This window comes from Nannobrachium achirus, assembly GCF_963921795.1.
Source record: "Nannobrachium achirus genome assembly, chromosome: 19".
Taxonomy (NCBI): domain Eukaryota; kingdom Metazoa; phylum Chordata; class Actinopteri; order Myctophiformes; family Myctophidae; genus Nannobrachium; species Nannobrachium achirus.
In genome coordinates this window covers 35,304,417-35,324,842 of record NC_137826.1, presented here as the reverse complement: position 1 = coordinate 35,324,842, position 20,426 = coordinate 35,304,417, and the positions used below count along the sequence as shown (strand labels likewise).

At 43.9% G+C, this 20,426-nt stretch overlaps 1 protein-coding gene across 2 annotated transcripts; it reads right to left on the bottom strand.

Moving 5' to 3' along the window:
- Positions 1–8,292: 8,292 nt before the first annotated feature.
- On the bottom strand, positions 8,293–19,560 carry bach1b (BTB and CNC homology 1, basic leucine zipper transcription factor 1 b). 2 transcript variants are annotated; one of them, XM_080748807.1, is made up of 5 exons: positions 19,419–19,560; positions 18,292–18,553; positions 14,806–16,374; positions 11,760–11,966; positions 8,293–11,008 (listed from the first exon to the last, which is right to left on the bottom strand). In XM_080748807.1, exons 2-5 carry the CDS (start codon positions 18,547–18,549, stop codon positions 10,736–10,738), a joined length of 2,307 nt encoding a protein of 768 aa, XP_080604933.1. In that variant the 5' UTR covers positions 18,550–18,553; positions 19,419–19,560; the 3' UTR covers positions 8,293–10,735. The 2 variants fall into 2 exon arrangements, with proteins under 2 accessions (XP_080604933.1, XP_080604934.1); XM_080748808.1 differs by having other exon boundaries at positions 18,292–18,549; positions 19,419–19,549.
- Between the last annotated feature and the right edge of the window lie 866 nt (positions 19,561–20,426).

Here is a 20,426-nt window from a genome sequence, read left to right as displayed (position 1 = left end):
TGGTCCATAGCGTTAGTGGAGTTCTCCCTAAGAGAACTCCACTAACGCTATGGACCAGAGCTAGGGTCTACCCTACCTACATCAACAAAGAGTCAGAATGCAATTTACCTAAATAAATACTGAAATATTACCCTTTAAACATACCTTTAGTTTATGCGGAAATTGTACTTTTGTGGTGAGGACTACTTTACTTTCTCTCATTCACAAGAAACACAAATTTACGTAAAATAAATAAGATGTTACTGCATTGCCTAAGATGCTACTAGACAATAACCAGTGGTTGTGACAAATTAGGTAATTCTGAATGGGGAGGTGACATAAGTTAATGATGGTCATCATTTTGGGGAGGTAAAGTCCAGGTGGCTGTATGTAGGCCTACCACATCACCAAACTATCAGAATATGAATAACCCAATAATGTAGTTTATCTATTCTAAAATGACTAAAACAAAATAGGCCCATGCATATGCCATATGGCATATGTGATTATATTTTCATGTAGGCTACGTAAAAAAATCATTTAAATCAGTATCTCCTACCTAAATCCAAGTTTGAGCTTGTCTTGATATGATGAAATAATTGTAACAACAACAACAACAACAATAAGAAGGAACAAGGAATTCTACAATCAATGTTACTTTCCCAGACCCACCTTCCAGCACCAGTTCTCCCATCTGCATCTCTCTTCCACCTAACCCTATCCCAGGAGACTGCAGTTTGTCACCCTAATTTCCAACCTACCCTCCCTCTTGTGCAGAGCCACAGCATTTCTCCTATACTTGTAGTTGTATCAGTATCACTGCAGAGAGATTTGAGAAACTGATTCTCCCAATGACACTTTAACACAGATTAGTGATTGGTGAACCAGCAACCTTAAGATTCTCAGATTCCTATACCCATTCAGATATGGCCACCCCTTAACAGGAACAGCATTAACAAGGCCAGGGGTCGAGACAACAGCAACTGCTCAAGGTGTGCACTGGGCAGTTGCACATTCTAGCATATATTCAACTTCTTCCTGTATGCACTGTACAAAAGTGTCATATTGGTCACCAACCCTCCCCCTGACTCACCATGGCAAGTGGGTCTGTCTGCAGACCACAGATGGGCGGGGTCTTTTGGGAGGCGGGCTGTGAGGCTCATAGGGGGTGGATTGAGATTCCAGGGGGCGGATTGATTCCTTCTCATACTATCCAATAGCATCCGGTGGATCCTCTCCGTCTGCCCTTAAAGGTGTATGACACTCATTTTATGCCCTTTATTCCCATTGACAGGGCCGTAGGGCGTCTAATCAGCACTCTAGGCGAGATCTCTCGAATGCGCCCCACCCCACTCGCGCGCGCGCGCGAAGCGCACGCTCGTTTTTGCGGGTTTTGCCGTGAATTTAGTTGGTTTTGGGCCGGTTTGGATGACTGTTCAATAATATGACATTTTCTCGGGTTTTGGCGTGATTTTTGGGTCAGGTTGGGTGGCTCATTAACTTTTTTTTTTTTTTATTTGTTACAAAAATGGTCAACAATGAACAGCAGACTGTGTACAAGGCAAGCGCGCTGGATAAACCTAATAAGCACGCACACTGTCACACACATACTTTTAGTTGACCTTGTACCAGTGATTTGTACTGTCATGAAACTGTACCTTTTCCTATTGCAAACGTCTAATACATTCTTCAATGTTCAATCAATCAATGGAAATTAAATGCACAGCGGCAGATCCAGCAATATAAATTAATTCAGTTTCTCTCACCTATCACCAATGACGATTATGGCGTGGTTCTGTAACTGCTGTTCACATAAAATCCATGCTCGTCGTGTCCTTTTGGGTGAATTTCTCAATGAAGGGATCATAAAGCGTATTACTTTTAAGTTCCAAAAGCCAGGGAGGAATGAGGTGACAACTAAACACGTTAATTTAGCCTTACGGCGACGTTACTTTCACGGTTTTAAAACAACAAACGGGTTCAAAGTACTGCTATCAACTGGCACGCAATACTTGCCACTTCTGATACAATGTCGAGTAGTTTATACTTTGTTGTAATAACGGAGTGTCCACACCATAGAGTTATACACACTGCTGAATCTCAATGTGGATTCTTGTCTAGTCTTGGGTCCTCCTGAACTTGTGATACGTCATCAGTCTCTGCCCAAGTACCCTTCCAATCTCAAGTCTGCGTTTGACCAAGTAGAGACCAAATTCCCGGATGTGAACTTGATCCTCCCACTTTACAGAGGATGCATCGGAGCTGACTTCTGTAGACTTTCCACAGCAAATGGCCCAGAATGCAACACGACCCGGATAGGACCGCCCACAAGAGAGCCAGGAAAAAAAAAACAGTATGGCTGACACAGACGGACCCATGGACGGACCGCAGTACAGTCCGAATATTTTTTTCGTTTTGCCACAGAGTGTCCTTTTATGATTTATTTTAGGCTTGAATGTTGTAAATTAACTTCAAACCGGTGCACCGAACGTGTGGACGCTTGAGTCGCCACCAGCCGCCGCTAACCTGACTGCAGATGACCGGCCATCAGGACTACACTGTTCCAAGCAATTCCAAGCAAGAGGAATTCGTCCAGAGAAATATGCATGTGTTTATTCATATTATTTGGGGTGTGTGAGTGTGTAGGGCAACTGTTTATAGGACTAAAGTTGCATTAATAGTTTTCACACCTCTTAACAAAAGCTGTCAACAATGTGTGTCAATGCGATATAATGTAGGAATGGAATATGCATATGAATGGTCCATTAATTGTGTGTCATGCTAAGTACAGTAGACGAATGGTCCATTGTGTGTCATGCATGCTAAGTAGGCTACAGTATACGAATGGTCCATTGTGACATGTGTGACATACAAGTACAGTAGACTGAAGCAGTCCAAAGATGTTTTGATAATGGATTCATGAATTCAGCTTACGTCTGCAAGGTGTGTGACATTTGGCTCCATCCATAATCAGGTAAATAGAATAACATTATGCAGTGTTAATAAATAGGCCTACACATTAAAGAGGTTATCAGCAATTGTTTACTTCATGTCATATAGAGTACAGTACATCATTCATGAATGTCATTCCTCTCCTCTTTCTTTCTATCCATCAATTTCATTCTGTTTATATTTTGGGAATAAAATTTGAGATCATCTCCTATGCCTGTGGTTTGTGTGCGATTTTGTCTTATAGGCCACTTTATGTGTGAACGTAAGTTTTAACTTGCTTTGGTGTGCAGAATTAAATTGTAGACACAGTGATATTTTCAAATAATACCATTAGTCTCTGCTAAATATTGAATGTTTATTTTGTTTAGTTCTATATTCTATTATATAGCCTACTACTTTATACACAGTGGGGGAAATACATTATTACTAATAGCCACCCTAAACCTACAATGATCAACATTATTCCAAACGAGCTCCCAGACCTTCAAAGATGCAGGCAGCAAGCTTCTCTCCTCACCTCCTCCATACACCAGAGGTATGACAACGGATGCAGGATGCGATAATGGAATAATAATAGCATACAGCATAGGTGGGCACGAAATGGCAGTGGCACTGTAATGTAAAAATTGCTGTTTTGTCAAAATGTTAAATGGAATATTTTATAAATGGTCTGAACTCTGAAGTAATGTAAAGTAAGCCTGACAGTACTGTCTCATTTTCGTTTTACATTGGATAGACATTCATATGGCATATTGATAATGTGTCATAAATAATGCCACATTAAAAATAATGCCACACGAAAGGCTATCCAATGTAAAACAAAGATGAGTTCATAAAAGAATATGCTCCCCTTAGAATGTTGGCTGTGGAAGTGGCCAGTGATAATAACCTGCACTGCAGGCTACTGTTTCGATGTGTTTACAGTAGGCCTATATCTATGTAACATAATGGCATGCCATATACTTTCCAAAGTTTGGTGCGCAAATCATGAAAAAAGAAAACGACGCATTGCTCTATTGTTCTGATGGCAATGCATTAGGGTCTGTACTAAGGCTCTCATAAATTACACAATCGGGCAGCCGCCTATCATAATGAATGCCAAGTCGTGTATTTATTTTCCTGGCTGATAGGCCTAACCCTACATTATAAGCATATTAACAAAAACGTTTTAACATTTATATAATTATAGAGAATATAGGCTACGTTGTGGTTTTATGTCCTCACTTTATTTGAATAGCTCTGGATTAAGAGCACCTGCTAAATACCTATATTGTACATTATAAACAGTGGTGTTTGTATAATATTTTTATATTGTAAAGTGCATGTGCCTATGCCTATTTTATACTACAAAGAAACCTGATCTACAAACTAACAATGCTTTGCATTAAGACGAGTTGTTAGTTTGGAGATCTGCACTGGGCATCTCCACACAGAGAACAAGCTGAGGTGGTGACGTCACCGAGTACGCTGCAGGAAGTACTGTTCCAAACCCAGAATCAGCGACGTGCGTCCTCCCGTCCCTGGAAGTTCTTACTCCCAAGGCGAACCTGCAAGTCTGAACTACCAAGGACCCAAGGACCCAGTTACCAAGCCTGCGATTGAGAAACAGCCATCGTTGTTGTAGGTCTCGTGTCCGTTTATTAACTCACTCCCCCGGAGCCCCAGTGCCCACACACAAAGGTTCCTACCAACAGTAGGTCCTAATACTACACTTTGTCCGTCCTTTTATAACAATGTCCATCTTTTCATTAAACAACAATCTTCTTGAAAGACGTGCTTCTTAATTCTTTAGTTTCTTCAATCTAGTTCTAAGTTATACTGTGGTTCTCTCGCTCGTCGTCTTGTTGTCTGTCTTCCAGGCAGTTTCCATCACACCTGTCTCCTCTCTCTCTCATCAACCTGACCCAGTCCCGCATTGTGTCGCGGCAGATTCCGAGATTCGTCAGTGCGAATGATGATGACTCATGACTGATTGATCATCATCATGATGATTCGTCACTGCCACTGGACAGTCTGGACTGGTCACAAATCACAATCATGATCATTCGCATGACAATTTATTTCTATTTATTTATTTATTTGTTATGTATGAAACACTGGCCAAGGCCAGCCAGGCTGCGCTGGGTGAGCCCAGCCCAGGCTGTGCACTGCTGAGCGATCGGCGCCCCCTAATGAAGAGTGCGGGGTACTACTAGTACCAATTTCATTCATATCGCCCTGCTGCGCAGCCTGCCTCTGTCCCTCTGATGCTCGACTCCAGTTTTTATGATTGATAATAAAAATGTTATTTTGACCCACATAAGCAACTGGATCGTCTGGGTGAGATAAACCAATAGAGGGGGCGCCGATTATTTTATTATTATTTTTTTATAAAAAAATAATAATAATAATAATAATAAAAAAAAAAAAAAAACACACCCTTTCGGCAGGCGCCCCCTTGAGATCGGCGCTCTAGGCGACCGCCTATTCCGCCTATAGCTAAAAACGGCCCTGCCCATTGAATTGACTATAATTATTAAACCAAACGAAATTATTAAGAAAAACTGAAGCCGTTTTTCTTCTAAGTCCAGCTGGACTTAGAAGAAAAAACGACAAGCCGTTTTGTCTTCTAAGTCCAGCTGGACTTAGAAGAAAAAGTGGTCCCCAGGCCGGTTTTTGGGGCCTGGGGCCGGCCCTGGGGGTCTGCGGGGGTCCCTGGTGGTGGTCCCCGGGCGGCGGTGCTCGGAGGCCCGCCAGGGACCTCCGGGGACCCCCGCTGGTGGTCCCCGGTGGTCCCTGGAGGTCGCCAGGCCCGGTTTTCGGGGCCTGGCGTCGGCCCTGGGGGTCCGCGGGGGTCCGCGATGGCACCATCGTGTGCGGGGCGGCGAGCCGGTTCCAACGGTACCAGGCTCGAGCGCGAGGCCCAAAGGGCGGTAGAATAGGAGCCTAAAGCGTTTGGCGAGCTTGGGTATCCGCTATGGATTTTTTTTTTTTCGGGCTCCAGGGGGTCCGTGGGTGGTCCCTCGGCCGAGGCCGAGGCCCCCAGGTCGGCCTCGAGCAGTGAGGGGCCGGCCCCTGGGCCCTGGAGCTCCGAGCTCCAGGCTCCCAGGCTCTCTCCCCCCTTCCTTCCTTTGTAAAACTCTCCTGAGCAAAGTGGGAACTTCCTCCATCACGGAGGTATAGAGGCCGGCTCTGGGTGGAAAGTGGCCGAGGAGGGAGCCCCGAGTCGGGATAGAGGGTGTGGAGAGTCGGCCCTGGTGCTCTGGAGGTACCAGAGCCTGGGCAAATCTCCCCTGCCCCTGTCCTTTGAAAAATCCTCCCGCACAAAGTGAGCACACCCTCCATCACGGAGGTGAAGAGGGTGGTGCTGGGTGGAAAGTGGCCCAGATGGGTGTCTTAACTCGGGTTTGGGGTGGGGAGGGTGGTCCCTGGTTCTCTTGGGGGTCCGGGGACCCCCTGGGCTCATTTCCGCCCCGTCCGTGCAACGTCATAGGGGGTGGATTGAGATTCCAGGGGGCGGATTGATTCATTCTCATACTATCCAATAGCATCCCCCCCACAATCCGCCCCCTAATCTGTGGTCTGCAGATGGACAGACTCCACCCCTCTCACCTGCTCCCACTCAAGCCACACCTGAACTCATTTCACTCATTAGATGCTGGCTATATAGCCTGCCTTGGTTACTCAGTAAATGTTTGGCAGCAGCAAGAGAACACCTCCTGAGCCCTGTCCTGGAGTCCCTTCCCTAGAATACCTCTCGTTATGCGATAGAGTAAGTTCATGAATTATTCTACATGGGTTGCATTGGTTTATTAGTAAATGTATAATACTTATCTGTACACCTTAAACTGTGGAGTGAAATGCAGTCACTTTAGTATTTTTGGACATCTAGCCCTAGAGAATATTGTTGTAACTTAAACCTTGTTGTATTTATTGCTGAAATGTTGTTGTATAATGATTTGTATCTAATGTATTTTATCTGTCTTATTGTAGAAATAAACCATAACATGTCATCATAAAATCAACCCGGAACTCCTCTCCTACTTTCTGGCCGAAGTAGCCATGGCGATGCTAATGTCCTCAATCAGCCCTGAAACCCTTAATCCTTCCAAATATGGTCCTCAAGCTTCTGCTCCGGAGATGAGAGGGAGAGTCATCCTCTGGGGGCCACTTGGCACGGACGAGCCTATTGCTTGAGCCACCGTCTGCCGTCGAGCGGCTGGTCACATCGTCTGGCTTGGTGCGCGGTGGCCAGGAGATCTTCATCCTGCGGGTCTCGGTGGGTCGCTCTGCTTTCTCAGCTGAACCTTGGACTAGAGTCTCCATGGTGGCCATCACAACATTTACTTTAGCCAGTGGTGACTCCTCCACACTGGGGCTTGCCAGGTCCGAGGATGGGGAAGAGGTTTGACTCTTTGGCTTGTCCTGGCTCTTGGTCTGGGGAGAGGCCTCCTCACCTTTGGTCTCCCACAGCTCCTTATGGGGCCAGAGGCCAAAGCCCTCATCATAGTTCCCCTTGGCCTTAAAGGGGAAGACCACCCATTTTTAATTGAACTATGTCATTAATATACCTTAGAGGAGTTGTGTGGAAATTAAAAAAAGTTCCCCCTCTTCTGTGTTGCCTAGAACTGGAGGATTGATTTTGGGGTTTGTATTGTAAAGTACAATGTGTGATGTCATCAAGTTGTGATTTGCAATACAAACCCCAAAATCAATCCTCCAGTTCTAGGCAACACAGAAGAGGGGGAACTTTTTATTTATTTCCACACGACATAGTTCAATATTGAAAATGGGTGGTCTTCCCCTTTAAAGAGCTGGGAGAAGTGGGGTTTGCAGTACACAATTTTGTGCAATGAGGTGGTTTGCCAAGCTGTCGCAACGCTCGACTATGCGATGTTTCATAACATATATAATCATAAACTTTCTATATTTATAAGGTCAAGTATTATACTTAATAATTGGGACTAATTAAGAACCATTATCATAGTTATAATAGGCCTACATTTACAGTAGTTTAGGCATTTTGGTTTAATAAGAAAAAAAATCCTTATGTTATTTGACTATTTTTACTTTAATTATAATTATAAATACACTTCATAGTGAATTAGTGTCATTAATGTCATGATTGCTAGATCAGATTGTGTGCACCTCTGTCATTATATTAGCCTCAGCAAAACTATAACTTAGAATATCTCAATGATAGCAGCACAAATTATACATTTTACGGCACAATTCAGCACAAATCCAGTACTATAGAATGACACCATTTTTATATACGTTTTCAACATATGGGGTGCCAACTTCACGGAGGTCACCATGTCATGTTAAGAATAAAATGCTATGTATCAATATTTGTGTCAAAGTGTCTTTATTATTTGTACATTCATTCAGCAACCATATAAGGGCACAAGTGTGAAGGTAAAACATAATAATGAAGGAAGCACTTCATAAATGTGTCATGAAACACAAATTGTCTGCTTCTTGTGATAATGAATAACCCAATACATACAGAGTCAAGACATACAGAGTCCTGAGAGAGTCACAAAGGTTTAACATTGAGCAGAGAAATTAGATTGGTAAAAGGTCAAATCTAACCACGCCGATGCCATAATACGAAAATGAATGGACAATAAAGGAAAATTATTCAGAGCTGCTCAAATGTTTAGTTTTAACTTTAAATGGTGTCTGTGATCCAAAAAGCACTCAATAGCTCTCATAGTAATTTCTATAGTGTGTTTGTTCAGTAACAGAGGTCTCCCCCTCTATTCAGCTGTTTAGTAAATAGAACACTTTATTCAGGTCAGTATAACAATTTTATCCAATTAGGAGAGAGATCTCACTGGATACAGAATAAGCACCTGGAAATGGAAGCGATAAAACCAACAAATGAGCAGACGAACCGGTATTGAAAATATTACATAAATCAAGCTGATAAATAGGTTCTCTTTCCTGATTGGATGAAATTGGTGACACACCTACAAAAATGTTTTATGTTTATTAAAGACCTGGAGTGACAGGGAGACCCTTGTATTTTTTGTGAAAAATCAAAATAAATTAGAAAATATCACTTACAGCACCTTTAAATCTCAGAAGCTGGTCTTGGCTTCCTGATACAGTATGAGGTCATTGATCAACCTGAATGTACACACATTAACGTAGCTATAAAAGCACTTCATTTGAAACATTGCATACTAGTAAAAAGAAACACTGAGGTTTGAGTTGGAGAATGCAATTGAGCTGAGCCGAGTTCAACCTGAAAGTGCTGTGTCACTGACTCACTGTGGTAAATTGAGCGCAGCGAACCACAATGACTACTGAAAACATGAGCACTGTGGTGAGAAGACCTGTGATTGGTAAACATGACATACTGTACAGTCTCAGGTCCGTCTGAGAAGTTGTGCTCAGTGCTGTGGTTTGGTGGAAAGTGGACAAAATCATGAATACTATCTTTAGGAGGTATTATGTGTTTTGCCAGTGTCTTTTATACAGACTTGAGACTTGACCATCCATCAGGATATGAAATAGTTTTTATCAGCAAGACAACTGGTGACACCTTTCTTTGGACTCTTATTCTTTCGATGTTATTACATTTCCCTTATGAGTTATTTTGGTGCATTGCATTTGCTGTACACACCTTTGCAAGTACATGTAAGGGTTATTTTTATATAACATTTCTTATATAACATTATTTGCAGACTCCGATTGCTTTCAATTACTGTACAAAATACATTGTCACAGAGAATTTTCACATTAGAGACATTACACATACTAATTTACCAGGCACTGAAGGTGTGTGCTCACCAGACCTTGACCAATGGTTCCTGCTTCAACCCTGGATGAAATAACCTGTCGTCCAGTATTGCAATGTTCAAACATTTGAATGTACTTTAAATGAAGTACTCAGGCTATTAGCTTTCTCATCTGTCTAAAAAAAGAAGAAGTTGCCTGTCTCAATAAAGCCAAATACAAAGTGCAATGGCCAGCTCACTCTCTTTAACCAAGTGGTGTTGTTTAATGGGAGTGTGAATGGAAGGGCTTTCACCTCACACACGCCGCTGCAGAAAAGGTAGCATGAAGTAATTAAAGAATGTAACAAAAATATAAAAAAATCTTTTGATTATATAATTATAAATATACAGTACAATTAAATGATATAATGATCAGATCACAGGTGTGTCGGCGACTGGTCTTGCACCGTGTTGCATTGTGGTCTCCAGTCATCATACAGTCAAAAGTAGTGGCACCCTTATTTTGTTAACCCATTAAGATTTTTGGAGCGGTGAAAGCGCTCCCAATAGACAGGTATGTCCGTGGGTATGTCCCTGGGTGGGTGGGTGGCTGGGTGGCTGGGTGGCTAGCTGGCTGGCCGTGTCCGTAGCCTGGCAATACCTTGAGTGGCCACACACAACACACTAGTTAAAGGAGGGGCGCTGTTTTGTGCAGGCCAGGCACACTCACCACTCACTCACACAGACACACACACACGCACGCACACACGCACGCACGTACGCACGCTCAGATTCACCGCTCCACTTCGAACCGAGGTTTGATTTTATCTCAAATCTTTGCTTCTGGGGGGTCCCTAGAACAAAATATTTTGGGATGGGTTCCACGGTCAAATACATATAATTCTAGGGGTCCTTGACATTAAAAACGTTGAGCACCACAGATAAAGAAACATAACAGGATCCGCTCCCCTGTGGTTGGTACACAAACGAGTGTTGGCATTTACCCAACGACCCTTCCCATCACCTGAGAGTTCTACCTTCTTCCCCTGTGATGGTGTCTCTGGAGGAGGCTACTGGTAGAAGCCATGGAAGCCACCTCACAGGCCAGAGGAAGAGCCGGAGGAGGCCGAGGATGAGTCCTGTGGCAGTGGTGGCCCTTTGGCACCAGTGAGGAGTGAGTCTATGTGGGGAATGAAGGAGGAGAGCGGGCAGTCCTGGGTGGTGTATTTGGCGAGAACCTGGAGCTGCTCTGGTTGCAGGTTGGCCTCGCTGCAGACCCTCTGGCACAGGGCAGAGAGACTGCGGCACGTCTTCGACTTCATCTGGCAGAGCTGGCTCCGTTCCGACATCAGTTTCTCCCTCTCAGCTCTCTGGGACATGAACACACCACACGGGTCAATAGACCATACACTCCTTTTGCACTGACTGTTATTTTGATTCCTTAGGCCAGGGTTCCCCAATAGGCGGCCCGCGGGCCATTTGCGGCCCGCGGGGTGCTACTGTCTGGCCCCCACCAACCCCAGTAATAATGGTGGTATAAGACTAAGAGCAGCAACAACACTAGTATATTGTCGTTGTTGGGTGGAAACCTTGTATCTTCAAATTTGTATGTTCTTTCGCAAAGTAAAGCCCTGTTTCATCATACATGGCCATCGCACAAAAGTAGTGAAAACAGCAGATCTACAAGCACACAAGTAGATCGGCTGTTTTCACTAGTTTAAATCATTTTTAAAATGATAAATGCAAAACGAACGGTTTTGAACATACAAGATTTTCACCCGACAACAACGATATCTGAACTGTCGCTGGAGTAGCGGGAATGCCACCGTCCCTCCCTGCAATGTTCCCCATGCTGTGGCCCTCGGCTTGGTACCCTAGACATAATTCGGCCCTTGGGGAAAACTAATTGGGGAACCCTGCCTTAGGCGTTCATTTATTTACTACATCTTTAAGCAATTTGATTTTGAAACCCATTTTCTTCCTCCTTTGTACATTTAGCCATTACCTAATTCAGTAGGCCTATGTATGTCTTTATAAAGTGCTTTGTAAACTATTTGACTAATTAAGTATATCAAGATACATTCAAAACAACAAAGACAAACTGATTTCAGCAGTCCTCACCAGCTTGCTGATCTCACACTCCAGGCTGTATATGCAGTCCAGTTTCCTTTTGCGGCAGCGCTGGGCTGCAATACGGTTCTTGCTTCGCCGTCGCATGTCGTGGACAAAATCTAGCTGCTCGCGGGTCAAGCTCTCCTGCTTCAGCAGCTTCTGGAAGTCGTTTCTGTTCAGATCCACAATCCATTCCAAGGAGAACGGCAGCTGCACCTGTAAGTCCACAACCCCGAGAGGAGACAAACAGCAGGTCACACAGATGAATTCTGTGTCACACAGGCAATACTGTCCATGTGCCAGGAAGGCTGCAGCTCTGGAATAGCTGTTCTCAATGAGTTTCACACTGGGATGTCAAAATGAAATTGTTTACTTAAATTCTTGTATTGTAGTTGACTTTTCTCCATGTTTTTTTATTTTTATTATATCGTATGGCATATTTAGTGCATAATAGTAGGCCTATAGTACAGTATGTGAAACACCCGGGATTCGAACCAGCATGTTAGCCACTAGAATAGATTAAAGGGAATTCCCTATAGCCCATATAGGGGAGATATTATGCTTTTTAGGTCATCAAGCCACTCTGCTACATACTGTATGGCATACTTTGGGTATATACTAGTATCTACAGTATAGTGATTCTCTGACAGCATCATTTAGTCTGACGTTTTTGCGGGACCCTGGGGCCACGTTAGAATAGTCAATCCCTTACTGACTAAAAGATTGAGTTAATCAGTCAGGGACTATTGCTAAACATGCATGTACAATTTTCTTAGCCCTCTCAATGTGTACAAATGGCCAGCAATTTCTATTTTAAACTTTCCAAGAATGAGTAACAATTTCCGATTCACCAATCCTGACACCAGATCAGAGATTGTATCACCATAAAGAGGGAAGTCATACAGTATAGGTTTCAGTTTCTGACAGTCAATGTTCACAGCCAGCCAGTAGTATCCATGCATGGTCTGGCTGAGCTATGCTTGCCTAGTCAGTTTAACGTTTAATGTAGGCTATGTCAAGCGTTTTAATATTCATGACTTATTTCAGATTACATAATATAGTTTTGCATATAGATGTACTTTATTTTACATCTTGTTAAAGCATTGCATTTTTATGAAATTTGCTATACAAACGAAGATTGGTAGATTGAAGAGTGAGGGTGGTAGGGGCTAAATTAATGTTTGGTTTAGGTTGATTTACAGTACTTTGTGTACAAATCTGTGAAAAATTGCCATATGAAGTCAGCTCATACACAGTACATCGTTGTTCTTATCGGGCAAAACGTCCTATTTCCATAATTCATAGTAACTTTTTTTTAGCAGTGCTCTTGGAAGGAGCTAAGATCCAACATCTGGCCTTGTCCGGTCTCTGAAGCGTGGCCTATGTCTGGCCTACATCTTGTTACAAAGTGCTTTGTACGCCCCAACTAAATGTCTGGGCTCTGAAGCGTGGCCTATATCTGGCCTACATCTTGGCACAAAGTGCTCAAAGTTTGTTGTACGCCCAGGGTCACATTGGCTTTGCTTAATGAAATTAACTCAATTTTGAATACCTAACTTTTACTTGTAACAGATTTATTTTTTACAATGTATTGATACTTTTACTTGTTTTTTGTACTTCTTCCCTTACTGATGTTTTACCCTCAGCCCAGTCCTGTGATCTATGAACCTGAAAGGTTTCCTTGCAATCAGTTTGTTTAACCAAACAACAGTCACTGCTCTGCTGACTCAAGTAAAATAGGCCAGGGAGGCAAGTCCATTTGAGCTGGACCATGGACAAACTATTGAGACCCCCTTCCCACGCACGTACGTAAACACACACACATGTACGCACACACATGTACGCACACGCACACGCTCACACACACACACACACACACACACACACACACACACACACACACACACACACACACACACACACACACACACACACACACACACACACACACACACACACACATCACTATCCTTGTGATTTGTGATTTTATGAATGCAATAAAAGTCATTCCACGAGAGCGGTATGACCGCTCTGACCTTTTTAAGTGTATTTCATCTATTGGGTCATGAAAGTCTATTTTTAAACGTTTTTTTTTAATCATCAGTTGAAATGTTGCTTTAATATAATGTAAAACATTTCATACATGTTATCCTTATATCAGGAATGATCTTGCTTACTTATTTTGTCATGACACCCCTGGGCTTTTGATGAAAATGTGGTCGTAAAACAGCTCAACTCAACTGAAATAAATAAAACATTTTTTTGGGAAAACTACCCTTCGCCCTACAAGCTTTCAACGCTTTGAGCATGTAGACCGGCCATTTTCGGTACAACACTAGCGCACAACTAAATATAAATGAGGCAGAACCTAGCCTCTAAAATATTAACTAATTAACTCTAAAATCAGCTTTAACCATAAAAACATCCATTTATGTTGTGACTACCAGGATAATTGCCCTCACAATGTATATTTCTCAAATGTTACAAGTAACTATACGTGTGACAGCCAAATGTCCCCACAATATAACACACGCACGCACGCACACACGCACGCACGCGCGCGCGCGCGCACACACACACACACACACACACACACACACACACACACACACACACACACACACACACACACACACACACACATACTCTCACACACACTCTCTCACACACACACACACACACACACACATTCTCACACACACACACACACACACACACACACACACACACACACACACACACACACACACACACACACACACGCATGTAAATGATTAACACCATACTGGTCACTGTTGAATGAGTGCAAGGCTTATTTGATTCATGCATTACATATAGAAAAAACTCTTATCTAAAGCAAACAACAAAGTAGTGCTGCAGTTAGGGTGTTTTTACTACAACCTTCCTGCCACAAGATAACATCAAGCCTATGTCAGGAAGCAACAGAACAGACATGGCCGCTGACCGGAGCTGCAGTGCGCAAGTCAGATGTAGTTTCATAATTCAGAAAGTCACGTGACTTAAAAGTATAACTGACTGCTTTTTGTCGGCTCACCTGTCTGGCTCTTTCGCTGGCATACGACTCGCTGTCTCCCTCTGTTTCAAAGTCATCAGAGTCTCCATCCTCCCCTGAGTTGATTGACAACGCACATGGGCTCTTGCCTGACTGAGACTCCCCTTCGCATGAAGACGCCGCGGCCTCACCAGGCCCCTTCCACGACACCCCGCTTGGCTCCAGGTCCCGGAGGAACGGACAGCCAGAGGTTCGAGATCTGAGGTTGAGCTGGACCTTGAGCCAGTCAAACGTTGCATTCTGGTCCTGGCTCTGTCCAGTATCAGAAGCAGAACTTGTGTCAGGCTCCTCCGAGAGGGGAGGAGGGGAGGAGAACTGCTCCGACCACAGCCCTTTAGCCAGGTGCTCGGCCACCTCCCTTTCCACACTGCTCCTTCCTCTGACACCTGTCTCCTTTCGGCCACCTAGCACCACATTCTCCCAGCTGTCCATTCGTCCTCTTTTCTGCCAGTCAGTGTCCATATCGGTTTCTGTCTCGCTCCGCTCACCTCCATGTTCCTCTGTTTTTAGAGCAGATATAGTCTCTAGAACACCAGAGTTGCCTGATTTATTTTCTCCTTTATCATCCATAGCAAGCTTCTCTTGCCCCACTGACCCAATGCTTGCACTGCCCTCTACGGAGGCCTCTGGAAGGCAATGGTGCAATAACCCCAATGGCCCCTCACACCGCAAGCACCTTGGCCCTGAAGAGACTCCTCCGACACTGGATCTGCCTGTGACATTACAACAAGAGTTGTTTCCAGTGGCACCATTCATATTATTCTCCATACCACCTCCCTTCCCATCCCCTTCTCCTTCCATTTCTTCTGCATCTCTCTCGAGCATGTCACCCTCTCCTGCCCCCTCACCCTGCTCTACCTTCTTGTCATGTGCATCAGTGTTCACCAATTGGTTCACCTCACCCTTTAGCTTTGTGTATGGGAAGCTTTCTCCAGGGGTCTCAATAGCAGGTTTGTCTCCTCTGTAATGGCTTCTACAGCTACAATCCCCACTGCAGGGGCAGGAATGGGGACAGGGTAAAGGAAAGCCATCCTCGGTTGTAACTACATGTTGGTCCACACTTCTCTCCGCAGCTGAGGCCTCCTTCCCACAAGCCAGCTGGAACTTGCGGTATTTTGGAGAATAGTCAGTCAAGCTCAGAGACTGTGTATCACCCACGGACGGAGGGGCAGGGTTGCTGCTCTTACTTCTTGTTTCACTATTCACTGGCTGACTACCACGCCAGGCCACTTCCTGTTCAGACAGTAAGTCACAAACTGGTTTGGCTTCTTTCTCAGGAACTGATATGTCATCATCACTGTGCGTGGCAGCATCTCCCACAGGCAGCTCTACATTGTGGCAATCCTTACAGCAGGTCTTCCTCTGAAAAGGAGCACTGCCCGAGCTGCTTGAGAAGAACTTCGGGAGGAGGAAATCGAAGCAAGCTTTATCCAAGTCCCTGAAACCCAAAAGGGCGGCTGCATTGCGCACTTCAATGACATTTTCTTTGCTGAATAGGAGTTTGGACGTGTAGGCGAACTTCAGCAAGGGTTCAAAGCCAGCAACAGTCACCTGCAAGAAAGACATAACAAACAAAATGAGTCTGATTATCATATCTGTGGAATCGTGTGGATTCCTTAAACAAATAACCCTAAAGTCTGTCAACTGTTATTTTTAATTCTTTCCCATTTAGAGTGTACTGTCATAATGTATATTTAAAAAGTAGGAGAATAAAATGTCACCTTAAGGTACATTCAAATCTTGTTTCTACATTTTAAGATGAGATATGTTATTTTGCTTAGATTAGATTGCTTCTAATCTCTGAGCAGCACTCTGAATGGTTGTGCATGCTGTAAGATCTTTTGTCAAACTTACGCATGAAAGAGTGAAAGTAAAAGTATTTTGATAATTTGAAGTAACCAATTATAGGATGTTTGTTTCATTTACCTCTCACAGACAGATACAACGGATAACCCAATGAACCCATCAGTTCTTCCTCAGCGTGACACTGAGGAAGACTAGTCATTGCGTGCTGGCTATTTCCATACTTGTCATTACTTTCTGCTTTGCAGTCATTTCTCTTATATAGTAGGCAATGAACGATTTGGCCAAACAGTCCCATTTTGCTTCACACAGGATTGTCATTCTGGATAATCTGCTAAATGCTAATTGTATTTGTTCCAATTGGGGTGTTGAACAAAGGCCAACTTTTTTGGTATTCTAACAAATCCTTTTCTAAATACCAAAAAAAAGAAAGAAAAAAAAACAAGAACAAAATTTAGCTATACATACTACAGAAGAAAAATAAAAACAAACAACTCAATGAAGTACAGTATTTTCTGGACTATAAGGCGTACCTGACTATAAGGCGCACTGTCAATGAATGGTCTATTTTCAAACTGTTTTCATATATAAGGCGCACCTGACTATAAGGCGCACATAATAGACGCTTATGCATCCAACAGATGGAGCTGTGCTAAAGGGAATGTCAATGTCAATGAATGATCCATATATAAGGCGCACTGGACTATAAGGCGCACTGTAGTTTTTTGAGAAAATTAAAGGCTTTTAAGTGCGCCTTATAGTCCGGACAATACGGTATGTACTGGCTCCCAGAGTGGAGAAAGTAATGTGTCTTTGGAACCACTCAGCCTGTCATTATTATATATCCTACTATGGACGGGTTTCTTGTTTACAAACATTGAGACTAAATGCACAGCTGACTGTATCATGTAATCAATTCCGTCCAATCCCCAAACCTGTTGTTTTGGGGAGTGCTGGTTTCATTGGCTAATTTTGGTACGGACCCTGCGCACGCATCTAGTTTTATCAGTGTACTGTGGACCAGAAACCCGTCTATACTATCTGACTCTGGCCCCCTTTCCACCAAAAGAACGTTGGTTCTAGAACTGGTTCTGTTCTAGATTCTTGGAACCTTGGTGCTTTCATGGAAACGGCCATGAACCTGCTTTTGTTTCCACCAGTTTTAAACACCGTCTTCAGGCGCCCGCCAGTGGACCAAGAGTCCCCAATTGCCACAGAGGTTCGACTCCAGGCCTGGCCAGCAATGTGTCAAAAATGACTTATTTTATTTGGTGTTAATGATGATTTTTCGCCTGTTTTTTGCCATTGTTTATATCGCATCTGCATCTTCCAACCTGTAGATTAGTGACACACCCACTTTGGTTCCCAGTTCAGGTCAAGAAAAAACAAGTATTTTTTTGGTTCCAGTTCCGAACCAACTTTTAGGGTTCTGAAACAACTCATTTTCAGTGGAAACACTCTGAACTGGTTTAATATTAGGCGGGAAAAACTGAACCGGTCCGTTCAACCCCTGTGGAAAAGGGGCCTGAGAGTGTACACATGGAACCAACATTTATGGTGTAGTCTGGGGTAAAATGGACTGGAGTGATACAAAATCATATCTCTGGCCTAATAATTGATATTGCAAAGGTTCAAAATGCAGTAAAGTACAGTCTTGTCTTTTACCTGATCTGGCAGGGTGATGACCATCCCCTGTGGCGCATGGGGTGAGATCTTGTGTGAGAAGTATTCGCTGCAGGAGGCCAGCACGGAGCGGTGGGCCCTGAAGCTGTGGTCCTCTCCGACCACCACCGTGACGTCACACAGCATGTCACGACGTCTCTGGTCGTCCAGGCGTTGCAAGACGTGAAGGGAGTGCACCGCAGACTCAAATGTAAACGCAGACGACCGCGGGCTGTCCGCAGACATGGTCAAAAGTGACATCTAGCTGTGCGAATACACACACACACACACACACACACACACACACACACACACACACACACACGCACACACACGCACGCACACACACACACACACACACACACACACACACACACACACTCACACACACACACACACACACACACACACACACACACACACACACACACACACACACACACATTTAACAGTTATTTGCGTTCACATTTAACAAGAAATTCTTGAACACAAACAATGGTAGATGCACAAATTTAGGATGCTCAACAACAACATCATATGATACAGATAGCCTACATGAAGCATCGCCTCCTCCTGTATGGTGACTGCCAATTATCACAGACACTGAACAGAATTTTGCCAATTCCTTAGCTCTTGGATTGGGCATCCTCCTGCAATCTGCAGGCCTCTCACAACTGATTTATGGACATTAATGAGGTTTCCAAATGAACACAAGCAGTTTAAATTTGTAGGAATGCCTCTTCCAGACTGTGGTCAAATGTACATGCGCATGCCACTTCTAAATGGTCACTTAATAGGCCTACACACACACACACACACACACACACACACACACACACACACAGTCACACACACACGCAATTCATACAAGAAGTTGCAGAAGTGCGTGTGCAGTGCACTGTCACAGCCAGCCATTCACCCAAATACACAAGTGCGACAGAAGAGTGAAAGACAGTCACAAAGACAAACACAATTAAGCTTTAGTTCATATTATCCCTCAGTCTGCAGACTAGCAGTTAACTTACTGTAATCAATCCACTGCAAACCAAGTTAAGACACAACACATCAGGCAGGCTTTGATGTCTAAGTACACATTTGATTGTTGTTAATAGTATACAATTCGCATTTACCTTACACAGCTGGTTTCATTTGTCTATGAGGTAGAATATGAAAGTCACAGAAGGTATAAAGCCCAAGCGAATATTCCTAAATGTAAATGGAATGCTGTTCAACTCGATTACGTGTCCCTGTGTGAGTCTTATCTGAACCAGGCTCCAAACTAAACGGAGGTTGGTTGGTTGGTTCAGTCAAATCATGTCATATCGCGCGTGTGTATGGGGAGAGAGAGAGAGAGAGAGAGAGAGAGAGAGAGAGAGAGAGAACGGGAGGGAGAGAGCGTGTGCGTTTGTGTGTTGCAACAACGCTGGGCGTAACAGAGCGCTGACTCATGCTGATAAAGGATGAGCAAGCATTTTCCCGTCAGCTTGTCTGTCCCGATTTCCCAGGACTGTCTCTGTCTGCTAACCTCAGAATGCCTTTTCCCAAGAACACCTCAGCCTTTTATGGATTAGTGGATAGGCTCAATGAAATGTTCACAGTCACACTGAATTACTACACTGCTATATATGCTCTTATGGGCAGGGCCAGATTAACCCTGTGTGGTGCCCCAGGGCGACCAAGTTCAAGTGCCCCCCACGCCGGGTCGGCCACGGTCTCGCGGGCCAAGGCCGCCTCATTCACGGCTGCGGCGCCGGTGGCTACGCCGCTGGTGGAATAGCATCTTGCTTTATGCCGCGCTTTTTTCTGCTGTTTTTTGTCTTTTTGCACAACCGCTTAACTGTTTTCTCCTTCCCATGTTGAATTGTTGTTTTCACTGAAATGCCGCCAAAATAGCTGGGCATTGTGGGCACAGGTCAGGATACAGGAAGCGTGGGAGCACCCATTTGGGAGGGGAGGGGCACATGCAGGTGACAGGTCATGTCAGTGAATGAATGGCTGAATCATGTGAATGCACAGACTCAGTGTGGGAATGATTGAGAACTAGGCTACTTTGCTTTACATTATGGAGGCCTACACACATATATAAAACATACTATAAATATATACATTGTAGGCCTACCACAACCTGTAGAGTATTT

Bases quoted from the DNA above. Each gene is read 5' to 3' on its own strand.
- bach1b (XM_080748807.1), bottom strand. From the start codon at position 18,549: ATGTCACTTTTGACCATGTCTGCGGACAGCCCGCGGTCGTCTGCGTTT. The intron at 11,967-14,805 runs GTGAGCCGACAA...GTGGACTTACAG, and splicing joins CCAGCGAAAGAGCCAGACAG to GTGCAGCTGCCGTTCTCCTT. The intron at 11,009-11,759 runs GTGAGGACTGCT...TTCATGTCCCAG, and splicing joins AGTGTGAGATCAGCAAGCTG to AGAGCTGAGAGGGAGAAACT.